A 13,787-nucleotide genomic window follows, 5' to 3' on the forward strand; every position below is an offset into this window, starting at 1 on the left:
TTACCCGCGGACCTGGGTTCAAATCTCCGTAGAGTACGAATTAAAAATTCTCTAACCTGTATGATTGTATTATTTGTATTAAAATATTAACACACACACACACACACACACACACACACACACACCTGAAACCTTGTGCATATTCACGACTTTACTGTACGAGTAACTGCACCAGACAATCCTGATATTTAGAAAATTGTTTTAGCAAAATAAAGGACAGTTAACGGGTCGAATCTGATTCATTGAATTTGAAAACTTGATAATGAAGTATAGAAAGAAAAAAATCCGTTTTCCTTAGATAGTCCGCTCTGTCGTATGCAATTGCGATTCCTCGCGTGCGTTACCAGAGAGATGCCTGTAACGATTTTGTCGGTACAGCTTCGAACTATGCATGAGAGAGAGAGAGAGAGAGAGAGAGAGAGAGAGAGTATCTGAGTCTTAGCTTAAAAACTAAATTCTACTAATCGAACTTATTTAAATAGTGACATTCAAAGGGCAAAAAGGAGAATCGTTCCGAGGTACCTACGTCGACGATTTTCCAGATGCTTCGAAATACTGTTCATGATATTTCTAAGCTAGCAAAACTTTAATCGTAAAGTACAATAATGTTTGCAGTTGGCTCCGGTCGACCTGCACTTATTGTAATCAATCAGCAATATTTCGCTATTTCTACGTGAAGAACATTTGCTCATTTTATTTCTGCGTCTAATTTAGACGTCTGAATAACGCAGTTGATGTAATCTGAACGTCGGAAGGGTCTGGTTCCGTAACGACATTCTGGCCGTCTTATGAGATTTCGCTCAAACACCAGGGCACGTTCTCACATATAGTCTCGCTTTTTCCTGAATATACTCGTCCTAGCAACTCAAGTTGATCTCGGAACAAAAAATACGGCGGAACAACGCTTGACATGTTCCGCTATCTTTGCTATTGTCTATACCCGCATTAGAGATAGTATGCATTCTGAACCCGATAATGAGGATTTTGTCGGCTCTTGAACAAGGTCATTGACGTTATGGTTCTAAGAACCACGAGAACATCGTTCTCGAGAAAAAAAAACCTTGTTCTTGTATCTTGCTCAAGTATACACCACAGTTTCGTCCTTGTCTGTCACTTGGAACATTTTTCAGCCCATCAGTATACTGTAATTCATTCAACGGAGGAATTCAACTGGAACGGACCGAGTGGCGTTCTGCTTTCAAAAGTAAGTTGGAAAAACAATAAATATAAAGCGAAAAAAAAAACATGTTTAAAGATTTATGCAGATTATTTACGGCATGTAATGCATGCTACGTAGAAAACAAGGCTTCCACACCTTATACGCATTCACAAATAATAAACATTCATTTCAAGTTTCCTGTTTTTTTTTCTATAAATGATATCAACGTTTTTTCCAGTTGTTATTTTTAGAAGTGAGTTTACTTACCAATTTCGAACGGATCTGGTATATGACCGCACACTTGACATTTTTGCAGCTTTCTTAAACTGTTGTCGTTTCATATAAGCCGTATCTTGTTTCATTTTGAGGTTCTGTATTAAGGGAAAAAAATTAATGGTTTATTCCAGGCATTGAATTCGTTCAATGAATACCAGCAATTAAATACTAGCAGCTAAATATCATTGCATCTTTATCCAGAGATTCGAAAATAGCTTATAATCAATGATTGTTACTGGAGACAAGCTATATACATTTGAAGTAAAAGAACATGTGAAAGGAGTTTAGAATTTATACTTTCTTAAAAATTCCAAGTTTTCCGTAATTTTGACATTGATTCTGATGAGCTAAAACCAACTACGACCGCACCTTTGTAGTTATCAATATTGAATATATTAATATGTTAACAGTAAGATAAAAACTTAGCAACTTATCCCATCAAAAAGTGATTATTTTACACAAAATATTGTGCTTCATGTTATTGACAATCTTCCTTGAAATCAACTTTAAGTAGAATCCATACATCCATCCATTATCTATGTATCTATGCCATGTCAATTTGTCTTGTATAAGGCTCCCCATTACATTAGAGTAAGTCGCGTGTACTCACATAAAGGATCACTAACCTCCTTTAGATCAGAGTTGGTAAGATACGTGTACTCACAAAGGATCACAGCTCCCCCTTTAGATTAGAGTGGCTACGAGAGATACGTGTACTCACATAAAGGATCACTACTACTCTTTAGATTAGAGTAGCTAAGAGAGACACGTGTACTCGCAAAGGATCAATATTCCCCTTTAGATCAGAGTGGCTAAGAAAGATACATGTACTCACATAAAGGCTCACTATTCCTCTCTATATTAGAATATAAATGTACTCACATAAAGGATCACTAAAGAGAGACACGTGTACTCGAAAAGGATCAATATTCCCCTTTAGATCAGAGTGGCTAAGAGAGATACATGTACTCACATAAAGGCTCACTATTCCTCTCTATATTAGAGTATAAATGTACTCACATAAAGGATCACTAAAGAGAGACACGTGTACTCGCAAAGGATCAATATTCCCCTTTAGATCAGAGTGGCTAAGAGAGATACATGTACTCACATAAAGGATCACTATTCCTCTCTATATTAGAGTGGCTAAGAGAGATAAATGTAATCACATAAAAGATCACTACTCCTTTTAGATTAGAATGGCTCAGAGAGACAAGTGTACTCACAAAGGATCACTACTCTCCTTTAGTTTAGAGTGGCTAATAGAGATACGTGTACTCACATAAAGGATCACTACTCTCGTTGCAAATCGGAATCTTGTAATCGGCCGGTATTGTCTGCGCATCAAAAGTCGAAACATATTACCGTAGAAACCAATTCTGAAATATATAGAAGACAATGTATTTTCACGCCACAAAATTTTCGATATATCAGTCATAGTTCCTCTACACCAACCTCTCACAAAGTGAAGCATTATTAGCCAGTCATCATGAAGAGCCAAGGCAGTACTGATACACCACAGAGAAAGTTTGTTGGTCTATTTTCAATGGTATTGCATTTTGTTATTTCAGTCTATATATAAGAGTAAACTAGATTATTGTTTATTGTCAGATTTAAACAGAGATTATTTTAAGTGCCAGTTTCTGTGAGAAAAATAACAAATAGTAGAAATATGTTAAAAATACTTGAAAAAAATTGATGGCAATTATTCGAGTCCTTCACAAAACTTTTGTCAGTTTTGTTACATTTATCTAAATAAATGTATTTTTCAAGACATCAGCCTGGATAAGCTAATCCTGAACAATATACATTAAAAGGAAAACAATGTTCAACATTTTATAATCAATGCAACATTTTTTGTGTCTTATTGCACGAAGTATATTTCTTATAAATGTAATAAAATCAAGGATATTCTTACGAGGGCATATTGTTCCTGACATATTCATCTACTGGAAGAATCGCTCCGGAACCCACTGTGTTGGGATTTTGGTTGCTTTGTAAGAACACATCGTCATTCTCGAATACCTCTAAAAAGGCCATATTTTGAGAACAGATTAGACTATTATCTACAACTACAATAAAATACAAGTAAATTTTACATAAACATAGCTGCTTATAGAGACTGACCAATCTGCCTATTTATACCACCTGTGCACATATTTACACGCCAAAGCCTACTTGCCTACCATCTCTCTCTCTCTCTCCCCCACTATCACATCACTCCCACTGTCTGTCTGTCTTTCGCTCTATTTATGACTGAATGAATGCATTTCTAAAGCGAAAATTATGTACATTTAAAAAAGGTTAATTTCCTAATTTCCTGATTGTTATGCGGTGATTACATGCCTTAATTCCTGATTGTTATGTAGTGATTTCATTCCATAATTTTCTGATTGTTATGTAGTGATTTCATTCCCTAATTTCCTGACTGTTATGTAGTGATTGCATTTTGACTGGACAATACTAACCATAATCCCCTTGGAATTTTGTCATGCTCTTTCCTAAAAATCCATTCATATTTAATTTCTCCGTGGCGAGCCATTTCATCTTCTGTGTTACTATACTTTGCAATGTACGATTGAATCTGAAACAATATATAAGAAATTATGAAATTTCACTGCGCTGACGTTATCATGTAAAATACATAAGTCTCATGTAATTTCATAACGCGCAAGGTTACATCGAATTCTCTACTCACGATAGCATATATATTCTACAACTTTCTCGCATGATTTAACTTTTCACTTTTTCTTGTAATTTATTTATGTTGAATCTTTTCATAAATGCCTGTGAAAATTAAGACACAACCTTGAGAAATGTAAACATTCTATCTAAAATAAAAATTCATTAAAAATATATACATCAAACCACTGAAACATATCGAATTTTGTAATATGCAGCGATTTGATTACTATGGCATCGAGGGAAATGAAAGGTTGCTCTCTCAAATTGTTTTCTGCACAATCTTTTATATTCTGAAGAGTGTATTGTATTGATTTATAATATAAAATCATATATAATAGAAAACAGCGTATGTATTACGTTTTTAGTCCCCATACTGGTTATTATACTGTGATTTTAAATTAATTTACTAACTAAAACAAAATGGAATGAAATGTCTTCTTGGTTTTAGATTTTGTACTAGAATTTATTTCGTATACGCAGTGCCGGTTTACCCAGTAAGCACACTAAGCACGTGCTTGCACCAGCCCAATAGGGGTACCTGAACAATTTCAAATTAATTGTTGATCATAAAATTTAACGATTGACCATTTCGATCTGGATATATTATCGTTTTGATTTGTAATAATGGCAAAGTGGTATTTTCCCACCTTTTTAGCTTTTAATATTGCTTTTTGTTTTGAGTTTCACATATTTTAGGAAAGGGGTGGGGCACCATAATATTTTCAGAGTATAGGGCCCTGGAAGGCTTTAATCTGGCACTGCGTACACGACAATGTTTTCAGAAGTACGCGACTCGTTGCTATTATATCATGGGCGCCCACACATAGGGGCAAGGGGAGCATGTCAGAAGCATATCCGCCTGAATTTCACCTCTAAACTTGTTTTGACATACATTCGTAAAACATAATTGCTGACCACTATATGTTCCCATCCCTGAAAAAATGCTGTGGGCGCCCTTGAGTTACACGATTCATGGACTTTAAAAGAAAACATTGAAAATATCTATTTTGCTTCAGACGTAAATGCACTGATGTATTAAAAAAACACGGCTCCCGATGTATTGATACTTGTGATGAGATGAAGAAAAAACAATAATGATACCAATGCTGATACGTGTGATGAAGTGAATAAAATCTTTAGGGATACAAACCTCATCATAACAATGTAAGCTGCGTACATAATCAACATTATCAGAGATTCATACCACGTGACAACGCCATCAGAGACTATCTGTAAAGTAAGTAATACAAACATACACCATGTGCTTTCGAAACGTTTGAACAAGACCCTAAAACTGTGTCTCCTACACGAGATACGACATTTGGAGTATATCTATATCTATTCAAATTTAGCACACTAATACAAAAAATGAAATTAAGATATCCTGACATTTCTTACAATATATTTTTATTCTGTTAGATTATAGATTGTCAAAATATTCTATGATTTCTTTGAGTTTCATGTTTAAAGTATGTCCAGACTACAATGACAGCTTATTTATGCCACTGAAGATAAGTGTAAGGATTGTAAAGATGCAATAAAAATGAAAATAATTCCGTTTTCCATAAACTCTTTTCAAGACCCTTTCAAGAAGAGAAATTTGACAATTATGAGGGGTAAATATCATATGGACCCGAATAGCGTGAATATTTACCGAATAACCTTTTGTTATTTTGTCATGTAACTTTAAACTATAGATATTGCTTTCAGTCAGAATGGTTGATTTCTTCCTCAGGCTGTTGTGAACTTTTAGATTATATGATAATTTATTGTAAAACTGGATGGTAGTGTGGTACCTTGATATGTTAAAACCAGTGTGAAGCTTCTACCTCAAGGAAATGCTTCATTTAAGCAGAAAATGTTGACTCCAGACACGATCAGCTGCTTAACACAGATTAATTCCTGTCATGATATAACGGATGGAACCTTAAAAATGTGACTATTTTAGATAGGAGTGAGGAAAATATTTTCGAGGTACTTACCAAAATTAAAACTATTATTGCAATGCAATAGCAGATGGAGTCTCGACATAACGGCCACCAGGACAGTGCTATCGCCTGAAAGGTAAGACAAACAAAACAAAACAAACAAAAAACGAACAAAAAACCGCTGTCTTTGTATCTGTTGATCCAATAGAAATAAACAACACATGCTTTTATTATTTATTATGTATTATAATCACAACTGTAAAATGTCGAGCATTCGAACCCAAAGTAAAAACGGATTAGAATTTGAAACATTGCCTTGTAGAATACTTTCTGCTTAAGATTTTCTCGCATAGTAATCAAGTGAAATATAACCAAAAAAGGGGATATCTCAAAAGAGTTTATTTAGTTGCACGATTTTAAATATCACCCATACATACCTCTTTCACCAGAATGCCGCACAAACCAATTACAAATAGGATGTTGAATACAGCTGACCCGACAATGGTTCCGACACCAACATCTCCTTTGGTGACAAACACACCTAAAATGACACCATCAACCCTTTTAAGTTCGATACACGAGAAATCATTAACTGTGGTTTGGGGTGGCATATTAAAGTTAAGGGAAAAAACAAAAACTGACCTTTGATGGAAATGTTCGACTACATTATGTTCAGAAGATGAGATTAAAGTTAAATATTAATGCGAATATGATAGGATATATCTCAAAGCATTTGCAAAAAAATTGATTCTATTGCAAAAAGTAGTTATAAGAATTCAGAAGTTCAATTTAAAATAAACATGATTTGAATTACTAAATAAATACTGTCATTAATTGTTTTGCTGAAAGAAAAAGACAATCAGTGTCCTGCACAGAGAGAATTTGAAGACACTTTTTCATAAATGCGCATGCGTCTTGTTTTTAAGGAAGATACGGTATATTCTAGAACAAATGTAACAATCCTAGATTCCTGATACCTATTATGGCGGTGAATAGTTCTGGAGCCGAACTTCCGGCAGCCATGAACGTGGCTCCGGCAACGTCCTCGCTGAATCCCAGTTTCTGTAAAGGTAAGGATTCAGGTTTCAAACAATAATAGAACCACATTTAATATCAATATTTAACAGCAACAAGAATTATTATTATTATTATTATTATTATTATTATTATTATTATTATTATTATTATTAACATATTTCTAGTCTTTATCGTCAGAATAATTTTAATTAAAAAAGCATTCATTTAGAGAAATTCATGGAGAATTTACAAAAAGAGTTTGATTTCGATTTTAATGACCATTGCTCATTACAACTGATACTAACGTAGATTATATCCTACCGGAGGAAAAATAACACACTCTGACGAGTGTGTTCAAAGATGATAAGTATCCTGACAGAAATGCCTTATTAACAAGAATGTGAAGAAAACAATAATGTATTCAGGCTTCGATTTCTTTAAAAAGATTGTTTCAAAAGCTTTTATTAAATATTAAATCTGAGATCCGCTTGAAAATTTGATTTTAAGTGATTATTTTTGCGTGTTAACAAAGTAGTATGAACAATCAACGATGTATCAAAATTGAAGGCAATTAAAAAAAATAGTTATAAGTTGGCTCATGACCAATATAATTAATAAAGCTTTCTACATATATTTAAAAAAATTTTTTTTGAATATCCATTTGTTTTTTGTGTGGCAAAAATAGCTAACATTTGAGTTATGAAATACGAACCAAAATGTTGGAGAAAAAAAACTAAAACTAAATATTACGGGTATTGCTTTTACTTTGGCTTCAGAACATTGTTAACGGATTGTGTTGTCTGACATCGAATGATTTGATCAGAAGCCAAATCAGTTCTTAAAGCATACTTGCTCGATGGACGGGAAACCTAAGTTAGCACTACCAATGCATGCAGTAATACTTATTTGATTTATTATGCCTTTGGGTGAATTTTGAAGGCCTTTATATTACATCAGTATTGCAAGTCTTCTTACTGGAGAATGCATACATAAAATGCTGATGTTGTAGTACGTCTAATGCTATGTAACGGGATAACAGAAACAATCAAAGTTAACGAGTGTATAACGTATCAAATTATCGTTTCGCAACTCATCAGATATAATTGTTACGTATATCTAATTTAATTTATATTTATTTTAATTTTTTGTTTGTTTGTCAGCTTTAAAATGTTTTATTCTATTATATGCTACCATAATATAATCTTGTTTACATGATTTGTTTATATATATATATATATATATATATATATATATATATATATATATATATATATATATATATATATATATATATATATATAATCTGTTTGAATTGACTCTAATTGTAAATACATAAGGCTGACCTAGTTCCTGACCTTAATTCACGTAAACAAGTTATTTTTTTAAATTTATTTTTATTGTAGGAATAATAAGGGTGAGATAGAGGCTGTATTGGATAGGTGATCCTAGACTTGAAAATAGTTTTAGTGAAGTAAACAACTTTAAATCTTTTTATATTTATTCTTAGAGTAAAATGATTAGTTTTTGTCAGTGTCATGTTAGGAGTACGTGATGTAAACATGATCACGTGACTCTCATATGGGTACCAATTCTGCGTTTCAAATTATTGTATAACCATTGTATTAGAAAAAATAATCTATGTTAGGGCGTAAAACACTTGATGTCAAGGTGTTCTTTTGTTGTGTCAGTTTTGGAGTTATTTTAATGTTTATTATGAATTATTTGGATTCAAAAGGATTACTTTTTTCCTGGAAATATGAGTGCTCATTACAGAATTCTTGGACAAAGACATTTCATTAATTCAGACACAAGATTATTGTTTGTTAATAACACAGAACTGTATACATTCAAACACCACAAATGATACAGTATACGCCATTGCCTTCCATCTTGGATTCTTCGTCGGGACTCGAACTTGAATTCATTAGAATATTTCATTATTAGGACTTCTGAAATTTAATTCGTTGATTATTCTTGGATTATTTTTGTATTTGATTCCTAAAACCGTAAGTTCTTATTTTTTCATTTGTACAGAGTTTTCCAGGGAAATAAATAATTTGTTAAATTTTTCAAAGCTTTTTCTTTTCACTCTTTCTTTTGTTACTGTTTATTCGAGCCTAAACACGTAACATAATCATTTCAAAAAGGTTCGGTTTCAAGAAAACACGATCCACATTCCATTCTCTTATCCCTTATGACGCAAGCAAATCACTCTTTTTCACTCTTTCATTTGATGTCAGACGCTTTAGGAATTTTAAGATTTCGTAGAAACAAGGAAGAAGAAGCATGGTAAGTAGGTTAGATATCGTAGGTCAGCTTAGGAGCTTTAAATTTATTTAGAATTTTTGTTGAAACATTTTTCTTGGAAATTTTCTGAACTGTTTAAAGAGATGACTACGTTTGCTTGTTGCTTATCTGAAGGCTTAGGACATAGTGTTATATCAATTTGTTTTTAGATTTTATGTGTTCAACATTTTGAATTGTATTATCTTTACAGCGATTGTATATCATACGTCTACTGCTCTTAAGAAGGTTTCGAAAACCTATTTCGATGTGACTTCCTGGATGGACATATAATATGGGCGTTAACAAATATCTCCCATTTGTTATGAAAAGTTGCCATAAATTATGTCTAAAATTCAGACTGGTTACATATTTTCATAGATCCATACATGTTTTGAAAGTATGAATATGAATTAACTGATAGCCGACTTCCGTGGAATATGGATAAAAGTTTACGTGTGTTCGGCCTTCTTGGACCAGACAAACGTGAAATTTTCATATTGGGTTATCTAAATTTGATCTTTTATCTTTCTTATCTCTTTTTTAATACACATTTTTACTGATTTATACCGGCCGTGAATATATCTGCAGCTGCAGTTATGTCTCATATTTTTGAATTGTTGCATATATTTTTTAAAGATAAAATCATATATATATAATGTCAAAAGGAAAAGACAAACACTTGAGGGGCGAAAGTAAGGCACCAGCTAAGCCTCAGATGTTGACTCTCCTGTGCTGGAGGAAGCTTGAGAACCCATAGAAAATCCACCAACCTTGGATAGGATATCGCATTTCCCTCGCACATCCTAGAGATATAACTATTCCTTAAAAATGATTGGGCCATTTACTGTGCAGGCGACCTCCATTGAAGCGTTCAGAGTTATTGATATTAGTTACGTATTCATTTCCAAATGAATGAACACCCTGCTATGTGACCGGAAATGCGTTATCATTTTCAACCGTAAGTCTTACATATTCTCCAATCAAAACATTAAGGGTAAATTGCTGCGGTTAGTTCAAGAAAGTCAAACGATTCATTTATATTTATGTACTTTCTATCTAAGACCGTCTTTAGGGCAGAGCTAATGTATCTGAATCTTGCGTGCATAACATTTATTTTCCAGTCTCCACTAAATTAATTAGCGGAGGATCATTCCTTATGGTCCACATGTTTGTTCTTGTTAAGTCAGAACTAGCTGCAATATGTACGACTTCTAGTAGTAGCGCTGAGGAAAGCTTAATTAGTTTATGTTATAATGGACTTACAAGGTATGGAATGGACGACAGAAACACACTTAAAAGTTAGAGATCTTTTGAACAGCGATGGAATAAATTAATAAAAAAGAACAGTGTTAGGCAGTTGAACAAGTTTTAGAATGTAATTAAATTATGAAACTGCTTGAGCGTTTTAAAAAGAGTTCCAGATAGATTCTGTATAATAGCGCTGAGGGCGAATACCTCATTTCATCCTCGTCGCCATATATGCTGCTTCCTCTTGGACATATATTTTCTAGTCTAAACATACATACATACATACATACATACATACATACATACATACATTGGATACACATACTTACATATATACATACGTACATAATACATTGGATACACACACATACATACATACATACATACATACATACATACATACATACATACATACATACATACATACATGCATGCATGCATACATGCATGCATACGCACGCACGCACGCACCCATCCATCCATCCATGCAAATAATTCTCAGCATATGGGTCTCTTTCAGCCAGACTGTTAAAAGTCTATTGGATAAACGATGTCTATTTAATCCCCAGAACAAAGAGGAAATGAAGGCGAAACCAGCGATAACAGCACTCCTCCAACTGAGGCTGGGGTTGCTTATCTAGTTGTCCCCACCTAAAAGTTCAATGCGAGATCAGCTGAAAACAAAATCTGGGTTGGTATTGCGTATTATTACAGCCAAAGTTCAGATCGCAGCCATACTGGATCTTGATGGATCAGTATCCCTTGTGCACAGCTGAACAGTCGTATGTCAGGATGCTTTCTGTGAAATTTGTTCAAGCTCTATCGACCAGATTTTGAAAAGTTGTTTAAAGATTTTTCTACATTTAGCAACCTTGGCCACATTAAAAGGTGGACAAGTATCTTTAACGCATTCGTCTGAGGATGCTTTGTATTAACTTTGGTCAAAATCTGTTGAGTGGGATTTGACAAAATAACATTTAAGAAGATTTTTGTTGTTGTTGTTGTTGTTGTAGGGTTTAACGCCATTTTTCAGCACAAGATAGGCTATACATGGCGGCCAGTATTAATGGTGGAGGAAGAACCCAGGAAATCCCCGGAAAGAACCACCGACCCTCGAGAAGCTACTGGCAAGCTTTCTCACATACCCACACTGGCCGAATCCGAGACTCGAACCTACGCAGACAGAGGTGAGATGGCAGTGATCCGTAACGGAGAGCGCTTTAGACCACTCGGCCACTCGGGGCCCCAAGAAGATTTTAAGTTTAGTAATGTTAGCAAGATTTTATGGCAGACTGGCAACATTTGTACAAAGTTGAAAGACCTTCTTGGGAACCTACAATTGGCTGGCCCATAGGCGATTAGAGTAAAAAGTCTACTGTTATGTATATTTAATTTTGTGTTGTGTGCTTGACCTTTGTCGGTGATTAAGGGCAGAGTTTCGGTCTACCTGACTTTTGTCATTTTGTTAAAGATGTTTAGTTGGATTTGGGTTCACTACTTTGGTTTTTCTCCGAGAAATTTTGTTGCCAACCCAAATACTGTCATCATATTTACTTAATGTAGACAAAAGGTCTGACCTAGTTTATCAGTTTGGTATTTTATGGAAAATTACTGACGTCCTGTCCATTTCGTTGTGTCATAGGTCATGTGGCAGTCCGCATATAATAAACAGGGTGGATACATATTTATTCCTATGTTAATATCAGTCTTGAATCATTACTTTTGTTCTTAGTTACAATTTGAGAGGGAATCATTGGTTTTAAATTATTCATTGGAATTACACAATGTTCTTTGACGTTTTGTTTTGACTAGAACACTACATTGGGGATTATTGAGGATTAATTTAAAGAAATTATAGATTATATCAGCACATTCAAGACTTGGGATTCATTTTGAAATATTCTATACGTTTGGACTTAAATTATAAGTTTTAGAATAATTGGGGATTAATTCACAATAATGTGATTTCCTTTTAAAGTTTCACTTTGTGTTTTTGGCAAATAAATTGTTAGTTAAATTTTACAAAGCTCGCTTCCTTTTTCTTTTTTATAACTTAGTTGAAGGCCATATAGTCGTAAAACACAAACTGTATACCACTGCAAGTGATTATAACAACAGTTAAAAAAAAGACTGAATAAAGTACAAACGTAAATACTGGCTGCTGGCTGTACATATCATGTGATATTTAATATGATTAACATCTTTTTTATGTAATGAAACCATGCTGCACTAATCTGATGTCATATTGGCTGGAGTGGACAAGAATGGCGTCTGCGGGCCTTACTTTTAATTACAATGAGAACTTAGAACTGCGACATGATAGATCTACAACGTGTATAAAGTCTTACCTCGCATATTTTATCTAGAGACGACACAAAGTATTCATTGCATACGATTGCTAGGGAGATGAAAATGTAGATGACAAAAAGGATGTGAAAGATAATGGCACCATGGGCTCTCTGCTCGACTGTGAATGCATCACCCGGGAACTCTGTGTACGCTACAATAATAATAATAATAATAATAATAATAATAATAACAAATATAAATAATAATATCAAAACAAAATTTAAACTGATTGTAATAAAGGAAATATAAGTAGGAGTAGACGTTACTATAGTGGTTATACTAGTGATTACAATAGCAAAAGTATCATTGGTAGTGGTCCAGAAGGAATTAGTAATAGCACTGGCAATGCGATAGTCGTGATGACAGTATCAACCACTGAATTTGTAGTGGGGTTAGTAGTTGTAATAATGGCAGGGGTGGTATTCAAGTTATGTTAGTAGCAGCAACATTACTTACTCTCCTAATGCATAAATACATATTGAACTTGGAGAATAATGATTAAATTCTACTTAATCGAATGGACATCGAAAAACGAGAGTTACTCTTAATATCCAGTGTTCGAGATTTAAAAGGTCTTGGCGAGTCTACTATTAGTTCATGAGACTGGGGTTTATTTTGTATTATAATGCCTCACTCGACCGAGAGAGTATGTAACTCGTTCTTGGTGGAAAGCGAGTCCATAGCAGGTCAGCCTACAACCAATTCATAACCTCCGTGAATACTGTACTCATTTACGCTTGTAGAAAATGAGACGAGCGCGGTTAAATGCCCCGCTAAAGGGTACAGCAAGAATCCGTAATTTTGCAAATATGTCATCACTTACATTAAACAGTTCAGAA

The 13,787-nt window shown here is 34.0% G+C and overlaps 1 protein-coding gene across 2 annotated transcripts in view; it reads right to left on the bottom strand.

The window, feature by feature from the left end:
• The window catches only part of LOC149805246 (sodium/potassium/calcium exchanger 4-like), a 92,025-nt gene that overhangs the window by 36,263 nt on the left and 41,975 nt on the right, over window positions 1-13,787 (bottom strand). For both annotated transcript variants that reach the window (XM_089948853.1, XM_089948861.1), the window contains 9 exons: window positions 12,948-13,099; window positions 7,026-7,110; window positions 6,486-6,589; window positions 6,103-6,177; window positions 5,271-5,350; window positions 3,904-4,019; window positions 3,354-3,462; window positions 2,718-2,814; window positions 1,427-1,530 (listed from right to left, as the gene is read on the bottom strand). In XM_089948853.1, the coding sequence (XP_089804979.1) occupies window positions 1,427-1,530; window positions 2,718-2,814; window positions 3,354-3,462; window positions 3,904-4,019; window positions 5,271-5,350; window positions 6,103-6,177; window positions 6,486-6,589; window positions 7,026-7,110; window positions 12,948-13,099 (922 nt within the window). The remainder of the gene's footprint in view (window positions 1-1,426; window positions 1,531-2,717; window positions 2,815-3,353; window positions 3,463-3,903; window positions 4,020-5,270; window positions 5,351-6,102; window positions 6,178-6,485; window positions 6,590-7,025; window positions 7,111-12,947; window positions 13,100-13,787) is intronic.

Source organism: Sinohyriopsis cumingii, chromosome 2 (assembly GCF_028554795.1).
Source record: "Sinohyriopsis cumingii isolate HCF-2022 chromosome 2, ASM2855479v2, whole genome shotgun sequence".
In the NCBI taxonomy this organism is placed as follows: domain Eukaryota; kingdom Metazoa; phylum Mollusca; class Bivalvia; order Unionida; family Unionidae; genus Sinohyriopsis; species Sinohyriopsis cumingii.